Raw genomic sequence first — 12,993 nt, 5'->3', positions numbered from 1 at the left:
ACTGGAATTACGCACAAGGTCTGTATGAAGGTATGACCGAAAATAATAACTGTAACACATTTAACTATAAATATTTACGAAATATTTTCTTATATTTTATTTTTTTAATTGTGGATGGGTAATAGAAATGTGTTTGTACAATCATGCATGAAATTTTTAACAAATGTGCAGGCATATGAATGAATGAATGAATGAATGAATGAGTGTGTGTGTGTGTGTGTGTGTGTGTGTGTGTGTGTATGTATGTATGTATGTATGTATGTATGTATGTATGTATGTATGTATGTATGTATGTATGTATGTATGTATGTATGTATGTATGTATGTATGTATGTATGTATGTATGTATGTATGTATGTATGTATGTATGTATGTATGTATGTATGTATGTATGTATGTATGTATGTATGTATGTATGTATGTATGTATGTATGTATGTATGTATGTATGTATGTATGTATGTATGTATGTATGTATGTATGTATGTATGTATGTATGTATGTATGTATGTATGTATGTATGTATGTATGTATGTATGTATGTATGTATGTATGTATGTATGTATGTATGTATGTATGTATGTATGTATGTATGTATGTATGTATGTATGTATGTATGTATGTATGTATGTATGTATGTATGTATGTATGTATGTATGTATGTATGTATGTATGTATGTATGTATGTATGTATGTATGTATGTATGTATGTATGTATGTATGTATGTATGTATGTATGTATGTATGTATGTATGTATGTATGTATGTATGTATGTATGTATGTATGTATGTATGTATGTATGTATGTATGTATGTATGTATGTATGTATGTATGTATGTATGTATGTATGTATGTATGTATGTATGTATGTATGTATGTATGTATGTATGTATGTATGTATGTATGTGCTTATTGTGTAATCAAAATTCTAAGTAACACTTTCACTATTTTGCAATTTGCATACATATTAATGAGGTACTAACTATAATACTTACTTTCCTCTGAGTTTAACAGCAAGCTCCCAATTCTTGTCTGCCATTGCCTTTGCAACTGCCTTTGTTTTTTCAACACAATCCATCAAAGGTAGCCTGACAGCTTGGTTTCCATCGAGTGAGACTACACATGCCTCAGTCTCTGGAGTTGCTTCCATTAATGCCATTACTGCTTCAGCACCCATTCTGCAACCCTACAATGTAAACATAATGAATTAAAAACAAAGATGTATAATTATATCAATAACTTTTTATGAGTCTAAAACTGAAAAATGTTCACAATATGTAGTCAGTCACTGGTAATGGGCCTAGTGACTTGCATTCAAGCACTAATCACATGAAACTGTGACAATAATACAATAAGCATACCTATGTAACTATGATGCCAATCCTTATATTTATAATGTGCATTAATTGGAAAAAAATTAATATTTCTGTGAATTTGAACATAAAACTTTTGATATATATTAAGATATATTAATTTTGTAAGTTGCTAATAGTTTGGGTAGTGTAATATAAATAGAGAAAGTTAAGTTAAAATAAATATACATATTACTTCTAATTTTTTAAATCTATACTTTCAAAATTAAAAAGCTATTCTAATTTTGCTAGCAAATATATATAGTATTTTAATTACAAATAAATCTAATGATTGCAAATAAACTAAGCCATCATTTTAGTTTTAGAATATCCAAGAGACAGATTAAGATCAACCTAAAACAATGCTAAATTTATTTTACCTTAAGCTTAACTTAGCTGAAAATATTTGCTCTTAAATCTTCATGCCTTAGTTTTCAAGGTTACAAAAATTTTAAAAAGATGATTAAAACATTTCTGCAAAAGAAGGTAATTTATGATCAAAGACATTTGAACAAGTATTCTAAAATGTAGCAAAATATTTACAGAAGATTAAATTAAAACTAGAAGAGTTTCTAAGAAATATTTATATATAATTATTTGAAACCATGTTTGTTGTCAATACTGAACAAAGTTCCTAAATACTCGAGAACACAGAAATTATGGTGACCTGACATAATTGACAAGAAATTGAATGACCCTTTAAAAGTTTGTAATCAAACCTCTGTGCTGATGTATTTATAAAACATCCATATTTACCAAGACTCGGTCGAAGGCTGATGGACTTCCACCTCTTTGCACGTGGCCAAGAACGGTAATCCTTGTGTCCTGCTTCAGGTTTTCCACAACCACCTGCCGCACCATTTCTGCTGTAATAGTCTGTCCATCTCGATCAATTGCACCTTCTGCGACTATAATTATGTTCAGTCTCTGTCCTGTTGCACGTTCCTGTTTAACAGAACACAAAAATTGAAGTTCTACACACCTACACACACACAGAGTTAGCTAGCTCCTATATAAGTTTTTTGTCTTTAAAAACCTAATTTTTGTAAATCTCTTAAAGGTTTAAAGTTTCTATTGAAATATTTTTACCTTATATTGTACTGTGTGCCATTCAGCCCACTTTACAAGAGAGTTAAGATAATTTTTCCTGACTTACATCATCTTTTTTGGCTGTCATTGCATCACACATTACCAACTCACAAGATTAAGAATTGGAAGAATGCGTCACATGGAAGCACTTTATGTTGTATATCCAACTGATGGTAGTGGACTGATACTGACACCTATTTCCCTTACTATGTTGCAATTAGGCTTAAACAGGTATACAAGGAACAACAGGCTAGCATTCTGAATGTTTCTATTCAGGTATTTTTGGTGAGCCATGACGCTGCAATAGCACACTGACCAGCAGTTGTCAGTTGTCTCAGCTGGTTGATTGGGACATGTTGCCCTTATGATGTGGATGTATTGAAGGATAAGACATAATAAACACTGGCCAGTTTCAAAAATGGTTTAGTTCAAGAACATCATTTCTACACACCCTTGGGCAAGGTTGTCAATTCTGTTAGGTTGCTTCTACAGATGCACTGTTATACATATGTTTTTTATCTACTGATGGAGACTTATCACTATGGTTTGAAAGACTCCGTGCAATATGCTTAATAACAGGGAACCAATTTAGAATTACTTTCCCATCTGCAAGCCAAAAGTACATTCCTTTTCTTTTATACAAGTGGGATCTGTTGACATAAAAATGCTATAGTTAGTCTTTAGGATGATTGAGATTCACTGAAGTAATTTGGAAACAGAACCAATATTTGTAGAAATGCATTAAAAATGGACGCTTCCATATGTGGCACTGCTTTTTGCAAATGAATTAACATTATTGATAGAGTTTCTCTTCTTTAGTTCTATCTGTAACAAAATTCATATAAATATAAATAAATAAAGAATTAACGTCAACATCGAGGTATTTAGATACAGATGAGTTGAACAATAAAATGAAGCAGAGACAGAATGCATATGGTGAAGGAAACAGAAGTACTTCGAGAAAACATACAGTAAACTTCAGTGAGAATGAGTGTCTGAGACTTGCAACCTTTCTGATTGTGAAAAACCACTGATTTCTGAGTAATTATATTGGCACTTTTATGCATCATAGACTTAAGGAACATTAATCTTGCCATATTGCATTTTTCCAATACAAAGCTATATTTTGGCAGAGCAACTTACATAAACATTTTATGACTTATTAGAGCATAGAACCTATCTTTAAAATTCTTTGACGTCAAAGTTTACAAACTAGTATATCCATTATAACACTTGAGATCACTTCTGAAGTTATCACCTACTTTCTACAAATGGTTACAGACTGAAACCTGCTAAAAAATAAATCACTGTAACATTAAAAAAAAAAAAAAAAAAAAAGAACATTACTTATGCTTAGCCATTCAAAATTTTCAACAAAAAATTCAAAACTGAAATTATAAGAAAAAGACTCCAAGATGGTGGGGATTAATTCTTCTTAAAGTATTTAATGTTACATGGACAGTATGATGTTTTAAAAAGCTCAGAATGTTTGTTTAAATAAAATTTAATCCAAAATATGTTTTGTTCAATGCACATATGTATGTGAGAGTGCAGAACTGTCTTAAATTTATAGGGGATCATTGATACAACTCAATTATTTATACACAATTTTAAGACTTGGTTTATGAAATAGCTTTTGTGCTGCTAATTTACAAACTATAAGGTTGACATCTTATAAGTGGCGTTTTGCACAACCAACAGTACTATGCGTACTATATGATGTCTTTACAGGATAAAGTAAGCAACATGCTCCCACCATTCTTTTCTAATTGGCAGATAATTTCCGATAGTAATTCTTTGCTGCAAGTGTCTTATTATTTTATTTTCTTATAAAAGTTCTTTACTAACATCATCAAATCATTAGACAATACTCACTCCTCCATTACTGACCAAAGCTTCCTTTATTAATGAAGTAAATTCATTTTAACTATTTAACAATTGAGGCAGACTTTATACACACACATAAATTTACCATCACCACTTTTTCCAAAAAATACATTAAAACTACTTTTAAATAAATGTTTCCATATTATATTAAAAAATAAATGTCAAAAAACCTAAGAAATACACCAATCCCTCACTTACTATGTCATCAGATTATGCAAATTCATTTAGCACGATGTTAAATTTACAGCCCCAGTCTTGAATAGTACGTCTGTAAATTTCAGTTAACGCGAAATATCTGCAGGCAAAAAAAAAGTCGGATAAGATGCCACAACGCCTGTTCAACTTCTGAAAACAACAGATGTGCCATGGCATACAGTTAGCCATACAAGGGGGGAAGAGATGCGCGCGCATGTCCGACTATGCTATCGGCTGTTGTACAAACATCAGCTATGGCAAGTTAAGTTGCGGCTATGAAGTGTAAAGGACTAAATGTTTTTACGTTTGCATGCATGCCTCTGTGCAGTACCGTTGTCGCCCAGCTACAGACCAGGCCGTGATGAACTTCAGTCTAGCCAGTGGCAAGGAGCTCGCACAAAACAAAGCAACATCTGCCCATTCGTCTGCTCGTAACTGTACGTGTGCAAGCACCTGCAGTGGGAATTATAGTGGAATCATGACTGCCAAGTGAAGCATAATGCATAGTGTTCAAGCGTTTGAGACAAAACTAGAAGTATTATGGTGCGCAGAATGTCATGAAGGCCACACATGTTGGTCACACTTTAGTTTTAAACAAGTCAACTGTGTGCACAATCCTACAAAATAAGTACTCTATCAAATGTTTATATAAGTCTGATGCTGTCTGTTGGTTGTATTAGTAGGAACATATTTGACATTAGATACCGGAACAGAAATGAACAGATGATTCACGTGGAAAAGGTTGTTAAATGAATGGTGCAATAAAAAAAATCAGGGGCCTGAGAGGATTTATGTGAACCAAGCAGTGATACACAAATAAGCACTTTAATTGTTGAAAAAAAATAAAATGTTAATATACAGTAATATAATTTTCATTGCCAGTAAAAGATGGTTTCGAAAGTTCGCGGGAAGGTTCGCGACGTGAGTTGAAGGTCACGCCTGGGCGGTCAAGTCCACCAGCTACACCGATACACGGTGTCAAATTTGTCATACAAAGTATTCAATGGTAGGCTTATAAAGATAAATGGTGTGACATATGTATCATTGAGTGTTATTCTATGCATTTATATTAAGTGAAGAATATTTCCCTACACATTAAGTAAATTAGCCTTGCTATTTATTGAGACCAGTGCTTAAGAATATGTGATTTCGGATAACACGAAAAATTTTAGGAATGCATTAGTGAGGGATTGGTGTACCTTTATTTATCGAACTGAAACTTTTATCATTACAATTATACAATTACACATAATACACAGAAGTTAAAAATCAGTTTACATTATGTTAACAGTCATGTTACTTAAATAAAAGTAATAAAATTAAGGTTTACTGATATGTAGATTGGAGGTATAATGGATGACTAGTAGAGTAAAACCAAACTAATGATTTAAATGAAAACTTTAATTTTGGGCACACATTATCTATTCTTAAAAAAATGTGATTAAGAATACCACTCATAAATGTGTGTATGCAATGATGATCAGCATTGACATAAAATTAGCAATTTATTTCATAGTATAAGTTTCCGTTAATGTTACAGAAAACAATAGATTCCAAAAATAATTAAATAATGGATCAACAGTTCATCTTCACAAAAAAAAATCAAATTGTATTTTTAAAATAGCTAGGATATTGAATCACAGATTAATTTTTGTAAAGAGGTGTTCTAAATAAATTTTCATGTTATGCATAAGCTTAATAAATTATGAACAGCCAGAATATTACTGCATCAAAATTGCTGTCTTGATTTTAAAAGTCAAGCACAACTTGTAGCAAGAAGAAGCTGAAAGAAAAAAAAAAAAAACACTGGACAGCAAAACCAAGTATTGTTTACTATTTTTCTACCAAAGTTTGAAGCGACATCTGTGTTGTTTTTTTTCCTTTTATGGAGTACTTCCTGCAGTTATAAAATACTGTATCCAAAAAATAAAGAGGTTGTACATAATATCACGTAAAACCAATTTTTGATTAAATCTTATTCAAACTGTTGCATTCAAAATCAAGCAAACATTTAATTTTTTTTATTTTACGTCATCTTAGTTATTTTATGGTATCAAAACCTCATGTTGAAATATTTTATAGTATAAATATTTTATATATTATTAAAATATAAATTTATAAATACATCATAATTCAGTCTATATTAGCTGTAAGGCATTTTATATAATTTATTTGATATATAAATATATTTCTTATAATTTATCATATACATGCAAACAAATTTTCATAAAATGCTTTAATTGGTTAAACAACCTGTACTACCATCAATCCTTCTATTATCTCAATTATGTTTTATAATATAATACTTAAATATTACTTACACATTCATAATTACTTGAAAAATATTTATGAAAACATTAAAAGTTCTCGAGTAAGGTAAAAAAAATTAGCATTTTACAAATAAATTATTAACTATTGCATTGAAGAGTAAAAATAAGGTACAACAACATATTTAATTGCAATGCACTAAATTATTACAAAAACTACACCAAAAGCATGATTTCAAAAAAGGCCAAAAAGTAAAGGTTCCAAAAAGCAGTACAGCAAATGTAAGACATCAATATGAACCAAATAAAGAAAAGCCTTCAGCATGCAAAATGTATTCATCTTAATCACATACATACAGAATCAATTAAATAACCCAAAACAACTGCATACCTCAAGAGAAAAGAAAGCTACATGCAAATGTAGAAATTATTAGCTAACTATGATTTCTTGCCTGTAGAAGCTTCTTACACATCTTATTGCGCCAATCAAGTTCTGGTGGCCATTCAGGTATAAACACATAGTCTGCTTCGCTAGTTAGAGCAGCTACTAGTGCTAGATACCTGGGAACGTGGAGAACTCAGCCATGGCATTCACAAACAAACAAAACAGCACAAAAACCCATAGTTCAACACACTACATTAATGGGAAGAACCATCAAAAGGTTAAATACACAATGGAATTCTATACACAAAACTAAGGCAGATTATTGAATTCTATACACAAAACTAAGGCAGATTATTCAACCTAGAACATTACTTTTTTGTGGCCTATTTTGTTGAATGCCCTACATTTTGGGTGCTTTAAATAGTGTATTCAAGAAGACAATGCATGTTAAGTAAAACTAAAAGCCAGACATTTCTGGATTGTAGGTTTCTTTAATTAATAGGATATAAGAAATGAAGTACAAGGTTACAGTATTATAAAGAGATTTCATACTGCAGTAGAAATAACAAAAGTTTCACTGGCATATACAGCATGATGGTTATTTTTTTATCAACCAGACAGAAGATTATTCATTCTGTAAAAATTCATAGGAAATATAGATAATACTTTTCAGTCAAAATCATTTCATAATGGAGTTAAGATTCCTTGAAAGTTATTCATCAAAATAGTTTCACTGAAAATTATTACAAACTAGTAATAAAATAACAAAACCCATGCAAACTTACAAATATTATTTTCGTAATACTATAACCTGCTAATGGCTACATGAGAGAAGCCATTTATGCTCTTTTGGCTGATATTTTTTTTACAATAGGCTATAATTAAATTGTAATTATAAATAATCATCATACATGAATGACAAGAAAAGATCCTTATGTCACAACACACTCAGGTTTCCCATTTAAAGGAAACAACAAGTTTAAATAGCTTGCATATACACATACAGTTAAAATTAACTATTTGTTTCCTTAAGACGAGTATGGAATTTTCCATTAAACAATCATTTTCTGTAAACTCAAGTAAGCTGATTAGTAATTTGCTACACCAAATTAATTACAGCTCACTGATAACTGAATTACATGCTGGAAGAGGCAACATATTTTTGTCAGTAAAGGAAGAACACATTGCCTGAGTTATAATGTGCTATCAAAAATGGTATTTTTTAAAATTTAATAAAAAAAATTACCTATTTTTTAAGGAATCATAAAATGTTTAAAAATCATTTTCAGGGAAAAGTAATTTGTTTTACCTACTTATTTTTGCACAAGGAATAAATTACCTTCCAGAAAGTCTGAGATAAATTAAAACTCATTTTACACACATTATATTAAAGTATAATGTGTAATACTTAAAGATAGCTAAAACACACATTAAAAAGTAAAAACTGTTTAAATAAACAGGATTATTTGTAGAAGTGTAGACACTGAACGGGCATGTTGGTGGACCCATTTAGAAAATACACACTTGGCAATTAAGGCCTTAGGGGTCCAAGTTTTTTGTTATAATGATTTTTTTATATTTTTCTTACATTTTAACAACATTTGAACTCTTAATCCCTATAGCTTTTTAGTCTGTTTTAGATTTGATCTCTTTACTTACATTTGGTCACTGAGCATCCTTTATCACTGCAAGCTAGGGTTGGAAGCAAAGAACGACCAAAGAATTAGTTCTAAATGCATAAAGTCAGAAAAATGGAATAAAATAGGCAAAAACATCAACTTGAAATTAAATTAAAAAAAAAAAAAACTAATTGTGTTAGAGAAGTTCAAATGCTTTAAAGTTCCCTAGGTATTGTTTATTACAACGGTGTACTAAATTGGTATAAAACTCTACCAGCTTGTGTAATAAATGTGACAAAAAAGCTACAGGGGTTAAAGGGCCCATCTAGCCGGGATGTATGTGTGTTAGTGAGGCAGGATAATAAGCGCGATGCTCACTGGTGATTCTAGTGCGGTTTCGCTTCTAATCGCAAGACTGTGAAAACTGGCACGCAGTCTTCTTATTGTCCATAGGACATCTGTGAAATTTGAGTGGTGACCATAACATTATATGGCATAGGAATGAAGATGAAGGTGTAATGCAATTTCCTCAAGTGCTTTCAAGAATCTGTACCCGTTGTTTTATGCCTAAAAATTACTCTGAAAACACGCCTTTTAGCCATTTTAACGCTCCTAAAAATACAGTTTAAAAACTTAATCCGAAATCATAAGTACTTTTCAACCTTGGTGAACTCTTAAATACTTTTTGTAAACAAACCCCACTCAGATGTCTTGAGTAGTTTTGAAATCGCATTGTTTTTCCTGAAGCACTGTGCACTGTATGAACAGATGAGTCAGATTTTGGTAAAACTCGAGAACAAAAATATATAAAAAGAATTATAACAAAAAATTTAGATCCCTAGGGCCTTTGTGCTCGGTGTGTATTTTCTAAATGGGTGCACCAACACACCCGTTCAGTTTGTCTAGCCCTCTACAAATCACCTTATGTATAAAAATTTAAAAATTTTTAAATTGATTACATTAAAATCCCTACCACAATTTATGTTGTATGCACACATTAAAAACTATTTTAAAATAATTTTGCAATTTTAAATTAATAGTGCTTATTTGGAGCTATTTTGTTTTGCTGAGCTGTTTTGAGACCTCTGTGGTTCTTCGCCACTCCAACCTTGCATAAACACAGCCAGAGTGAGTATAAGGAAGCTGAACAGTGCAGTGTGTGCAAAAAGATTCACGGTAAAGTATATTTATATTATTGACAGCAGTGTCTGTAAATAATTACTGATATTTTGACATGTTTGATACCACTGTGTGATAGTGGTAACACTTGTATGTTCAAATGGACAAAAAATAAATTTAAAAATGTGAGCACGTCTTTCAGTACTCACCACAGATGTGTAATATCTAACACCAGTAGCGAGCAAATTCCTGTGTTCACATGTTGCAAAAACACTTATAAAATGAAACTTGGACACCAAATTTAACATAGAATTTTGTTTTCAACAACATTTCTTGACACAAATGAAATATAATTTCCGTGGCCCCCAAGCTAGAATTCGCTGCCAGAGCAGCTTAGTCGACTACTGAATCATTCCATTTGCAGACCCAATTTTTAAACCGTATAATGAAATGGCTCCGATAAGAGCGAAAGACTTGAAAAATTCATGTGATATACTGAAACATTTTAAAACGTATATTATATTACCAAGTATATGTTTGTATATTTGTTTTTTCTTAAATGACTGAAATTAGTCTGTAAAAACTTACTACAATCAAACCTTATTGAGCTCATTCAAAATTTAAGAAAACAAATTTTATTGCGAAATTCTTTAATTTCTTCATAGCGTCGGATGTATGTAGGCTAACAATTTGTTGTGTCTTTACAGTATGATGAATGCTGAGCTATCTCTACATTTCAATGTTAGCTAAAAATTGTAATGCCAGGATTCTAACGTATTTTTTCAGTTGTCATTATTTCTTTTTATGACTTATAAATTATAACAAAGTATTAAAGGCTAGTTGTACTATTATAACGTTTTATTTTTTAATACACATGTGCATTGTAAAGTCTGAGATATTCACAAAAGCAATATATACGGATGAATCACGTGGGTCAGTCATCTTTTTGAGATTTCTGAGACATTCAGATGGCAGTAACATGATTACACATTTCCGTTCACTAAATAACTTCTACCGAATGACGTATACAGAGAGCCAAGATGTTAAACATCAATTCTTTATCCAGGTGACTGGATGCAACCAAAACAAGTCTTAGCATAAGGAAATACTGGGTAGCAGAAATTTGTATTAATAACCTCACCGACACTATGTTTATAACCAATAATAAACAAACAGGCAATAGTAAAATAAAGGCAGAATTTAACATCACACAGATGTCAGCAGAGGCAAATAGCAATGTGACCAAAACAGTACCCAAACCACTTGGGTACTGACTTGACACTCATAAATTTGAGACATGCCAAGGATTGGGCTAGAACCTAAAAATCTTACCAACAAGCACATTACCAATCAAAGCCATTGATGAATCTAGAATGACGTGGTTTGGGGGGAAAAAATTCCAAAATAAAATAAAAGCCCAAATAAACATGTATAGTAACACAAGCATGTATCTGACATCAAACAAGAGTAGAGCTTGATGCAGTGAGCTGTTTTTCAGCATCCCCCACACATTTTTTTTCTTTTCTTCGATCTCTGTGCATGTTTGGAAGCCATGGTTTCAAACAACACACAAACAACCCAGAGGGTTGAGAGTAGTCAGTGTGAATTACCCCTTAATCGATAAGTAAATGTAACTCTGTTTATTTGTTTCTATTTCCCAAGGGTCTTGTTTAATTTTGGCACAATTTATTTTATATAAATCTAATAATATTATAAAGACGACAAATTTAAACTCACCCAAGGACGCTAGAAGTAATATTTGATTTGACATAATTTTGTTAGTGTGTTTAATTAAAGGCTCAAGTTGCACTTTTTATATGTGGTTTGATTTAATAAATGTGTGTATTAAGCTCTTTTAATCTATGGTACAAATTCAAATTAGTAATAACAGTCATTGTGTGGCATGTTTGCACCAATCTAACGCCATTCGGCAGAGCCTCTTGTGAACACCCACTGAGGTTGGTCACGCCAAGCACACCTAGACTTCCCAAATTTACTGCTCACTGTTAACTTAACCCTGTATATTAATTTAGCCTACAACATTTTTCTCTTATTCTCAGGATGTAGACTGCATAAGCTAAATTTTTCTTCTCAGCATGCCAAAGTTTTTAAACTATGAACAAAACCAGATTTTGTTTGATCATGTGGGTAGCTTGGACCTCCTATTAAACAGATTCAGTACCTACTGTAGGGCTTTTTCAACCACTAAGTACCAGTGAGTTTGCAGTGAAGTAATACCATTAATAAATATGTGTTCCTGATACCACGTGTTCCACTTAACCAGTTTCACAGATTACCGTTTGTTTTTCGTATTAGGAAATTAGGAAAACACTAGGTACGTTCAACAATGAGCGACAAAAGCATAGATATACATTGCTGCCATATTTTTTTTTCCCGTTAAAGTGCTAACGAATTTGACTGAAGTAGATTTTCGTAATTTTTTTTTTGTAGTTGCCAAATATAAGCTGCGTGTGTTGTAAACTTAATTTAATGCATTTTTATATTTCAGTTGTCATTTAGCAGTAAATAATTTGATTGCTTGTGTTAATATAACGCACGCACACGTTGGCAAACATGGCCGCTTCAATGTTTTCACTTTCTTTACCGTGAAAATATTCATGCACGTAAATAAACGTCTCTCTTTAAGAGGCCACTCCAGTGTTTCAGGGGCACTACGCAACCAACGTTAACCTCATAAGATTCAATGCTATTTTCATTTTGCTTATAACTAATTAACTAATATAGATTTCGAAATGATGCTTGCTTGATATGTAAGACAACGATGCTCTTATCAAAGCCCCTTTCTTCAAAAACGTGCATAAATTATGGTTTAATACTAATCTTTACTAATTTGAATAAGTGTATGGTCTAGGTTTGAACCATAATTAATGCACATTTTTGAAGAAAGGGGCTTTGATAAGAGCATCGTTGTCTTACATATCAAGCAAGCATCATTTCGAAATCTATATTAGTTGATTAGTTATAAGCAAAATGAAAATAGCATTGAATCTTATGAGGTTAACACAAGTTGCGTAGTGCCCCTGAAACACTGGAGTGGCCTCTTAATCGTTTACATTTGT

The 12,993-nt window shown here is 31.7% G+C and overlaps 1 protein-coding gene across 3 annotated transcripts in view; it reads right to left on the bottom strand.

Moving 5' to 3' along the window:
- Positions 1 to 12,993, bottom strand: part of LOC134529313 (ATP-dependent 6-phosphofructokinase) — a 133,321-nt gene that overhangs the window by 48,128 nt on the left and 72,200 nt on the right. For 2 of the 3 annotated variants that reach the window (XM_063363244.1, XM_063363246.1), the window contains exons 7-8: positions 2,109 to 2,297; positions 996 to 1,186 (exon numbers count right to left, since the gene is read on the bottom strand). In XM_063363244.1, coding sequence (XP_063219314.1) covers positions 996 to 1,186; positions 2,109 to 2,297 — 380 coding nt within the window. Of the gene's footprint in view, positions 1 to 995; positions 1,187 to 2,108; positions 2,298 to 7,242; positions 7,352 to 12,993 lie in introns of all 3 variants that reach the window. The other variant, XM_063363245.1, reaches the window with a different exon arrangement.

Source organism: Bacillus rossius, chromosome 2, assembly GCF_032445375.1.
Source record: "Bacillus rossius redtenbacheri isolate Brsri chromosome 2, Brsri_v3, whole genome shotgun sequence".
NCBI classification, from domain to species: domain Eukaryota; kingdom Metazoa; phylum Arthropoda; class Insecta; order Phasmatodea; family Bacillidae; genus Bacillus; species Bacillus rossius.
The sequence above is the reverse complement of the archived record's forward strand: the minus strand, read 5'-3'. Positions and strand labels throughout refer to the sequence as shown.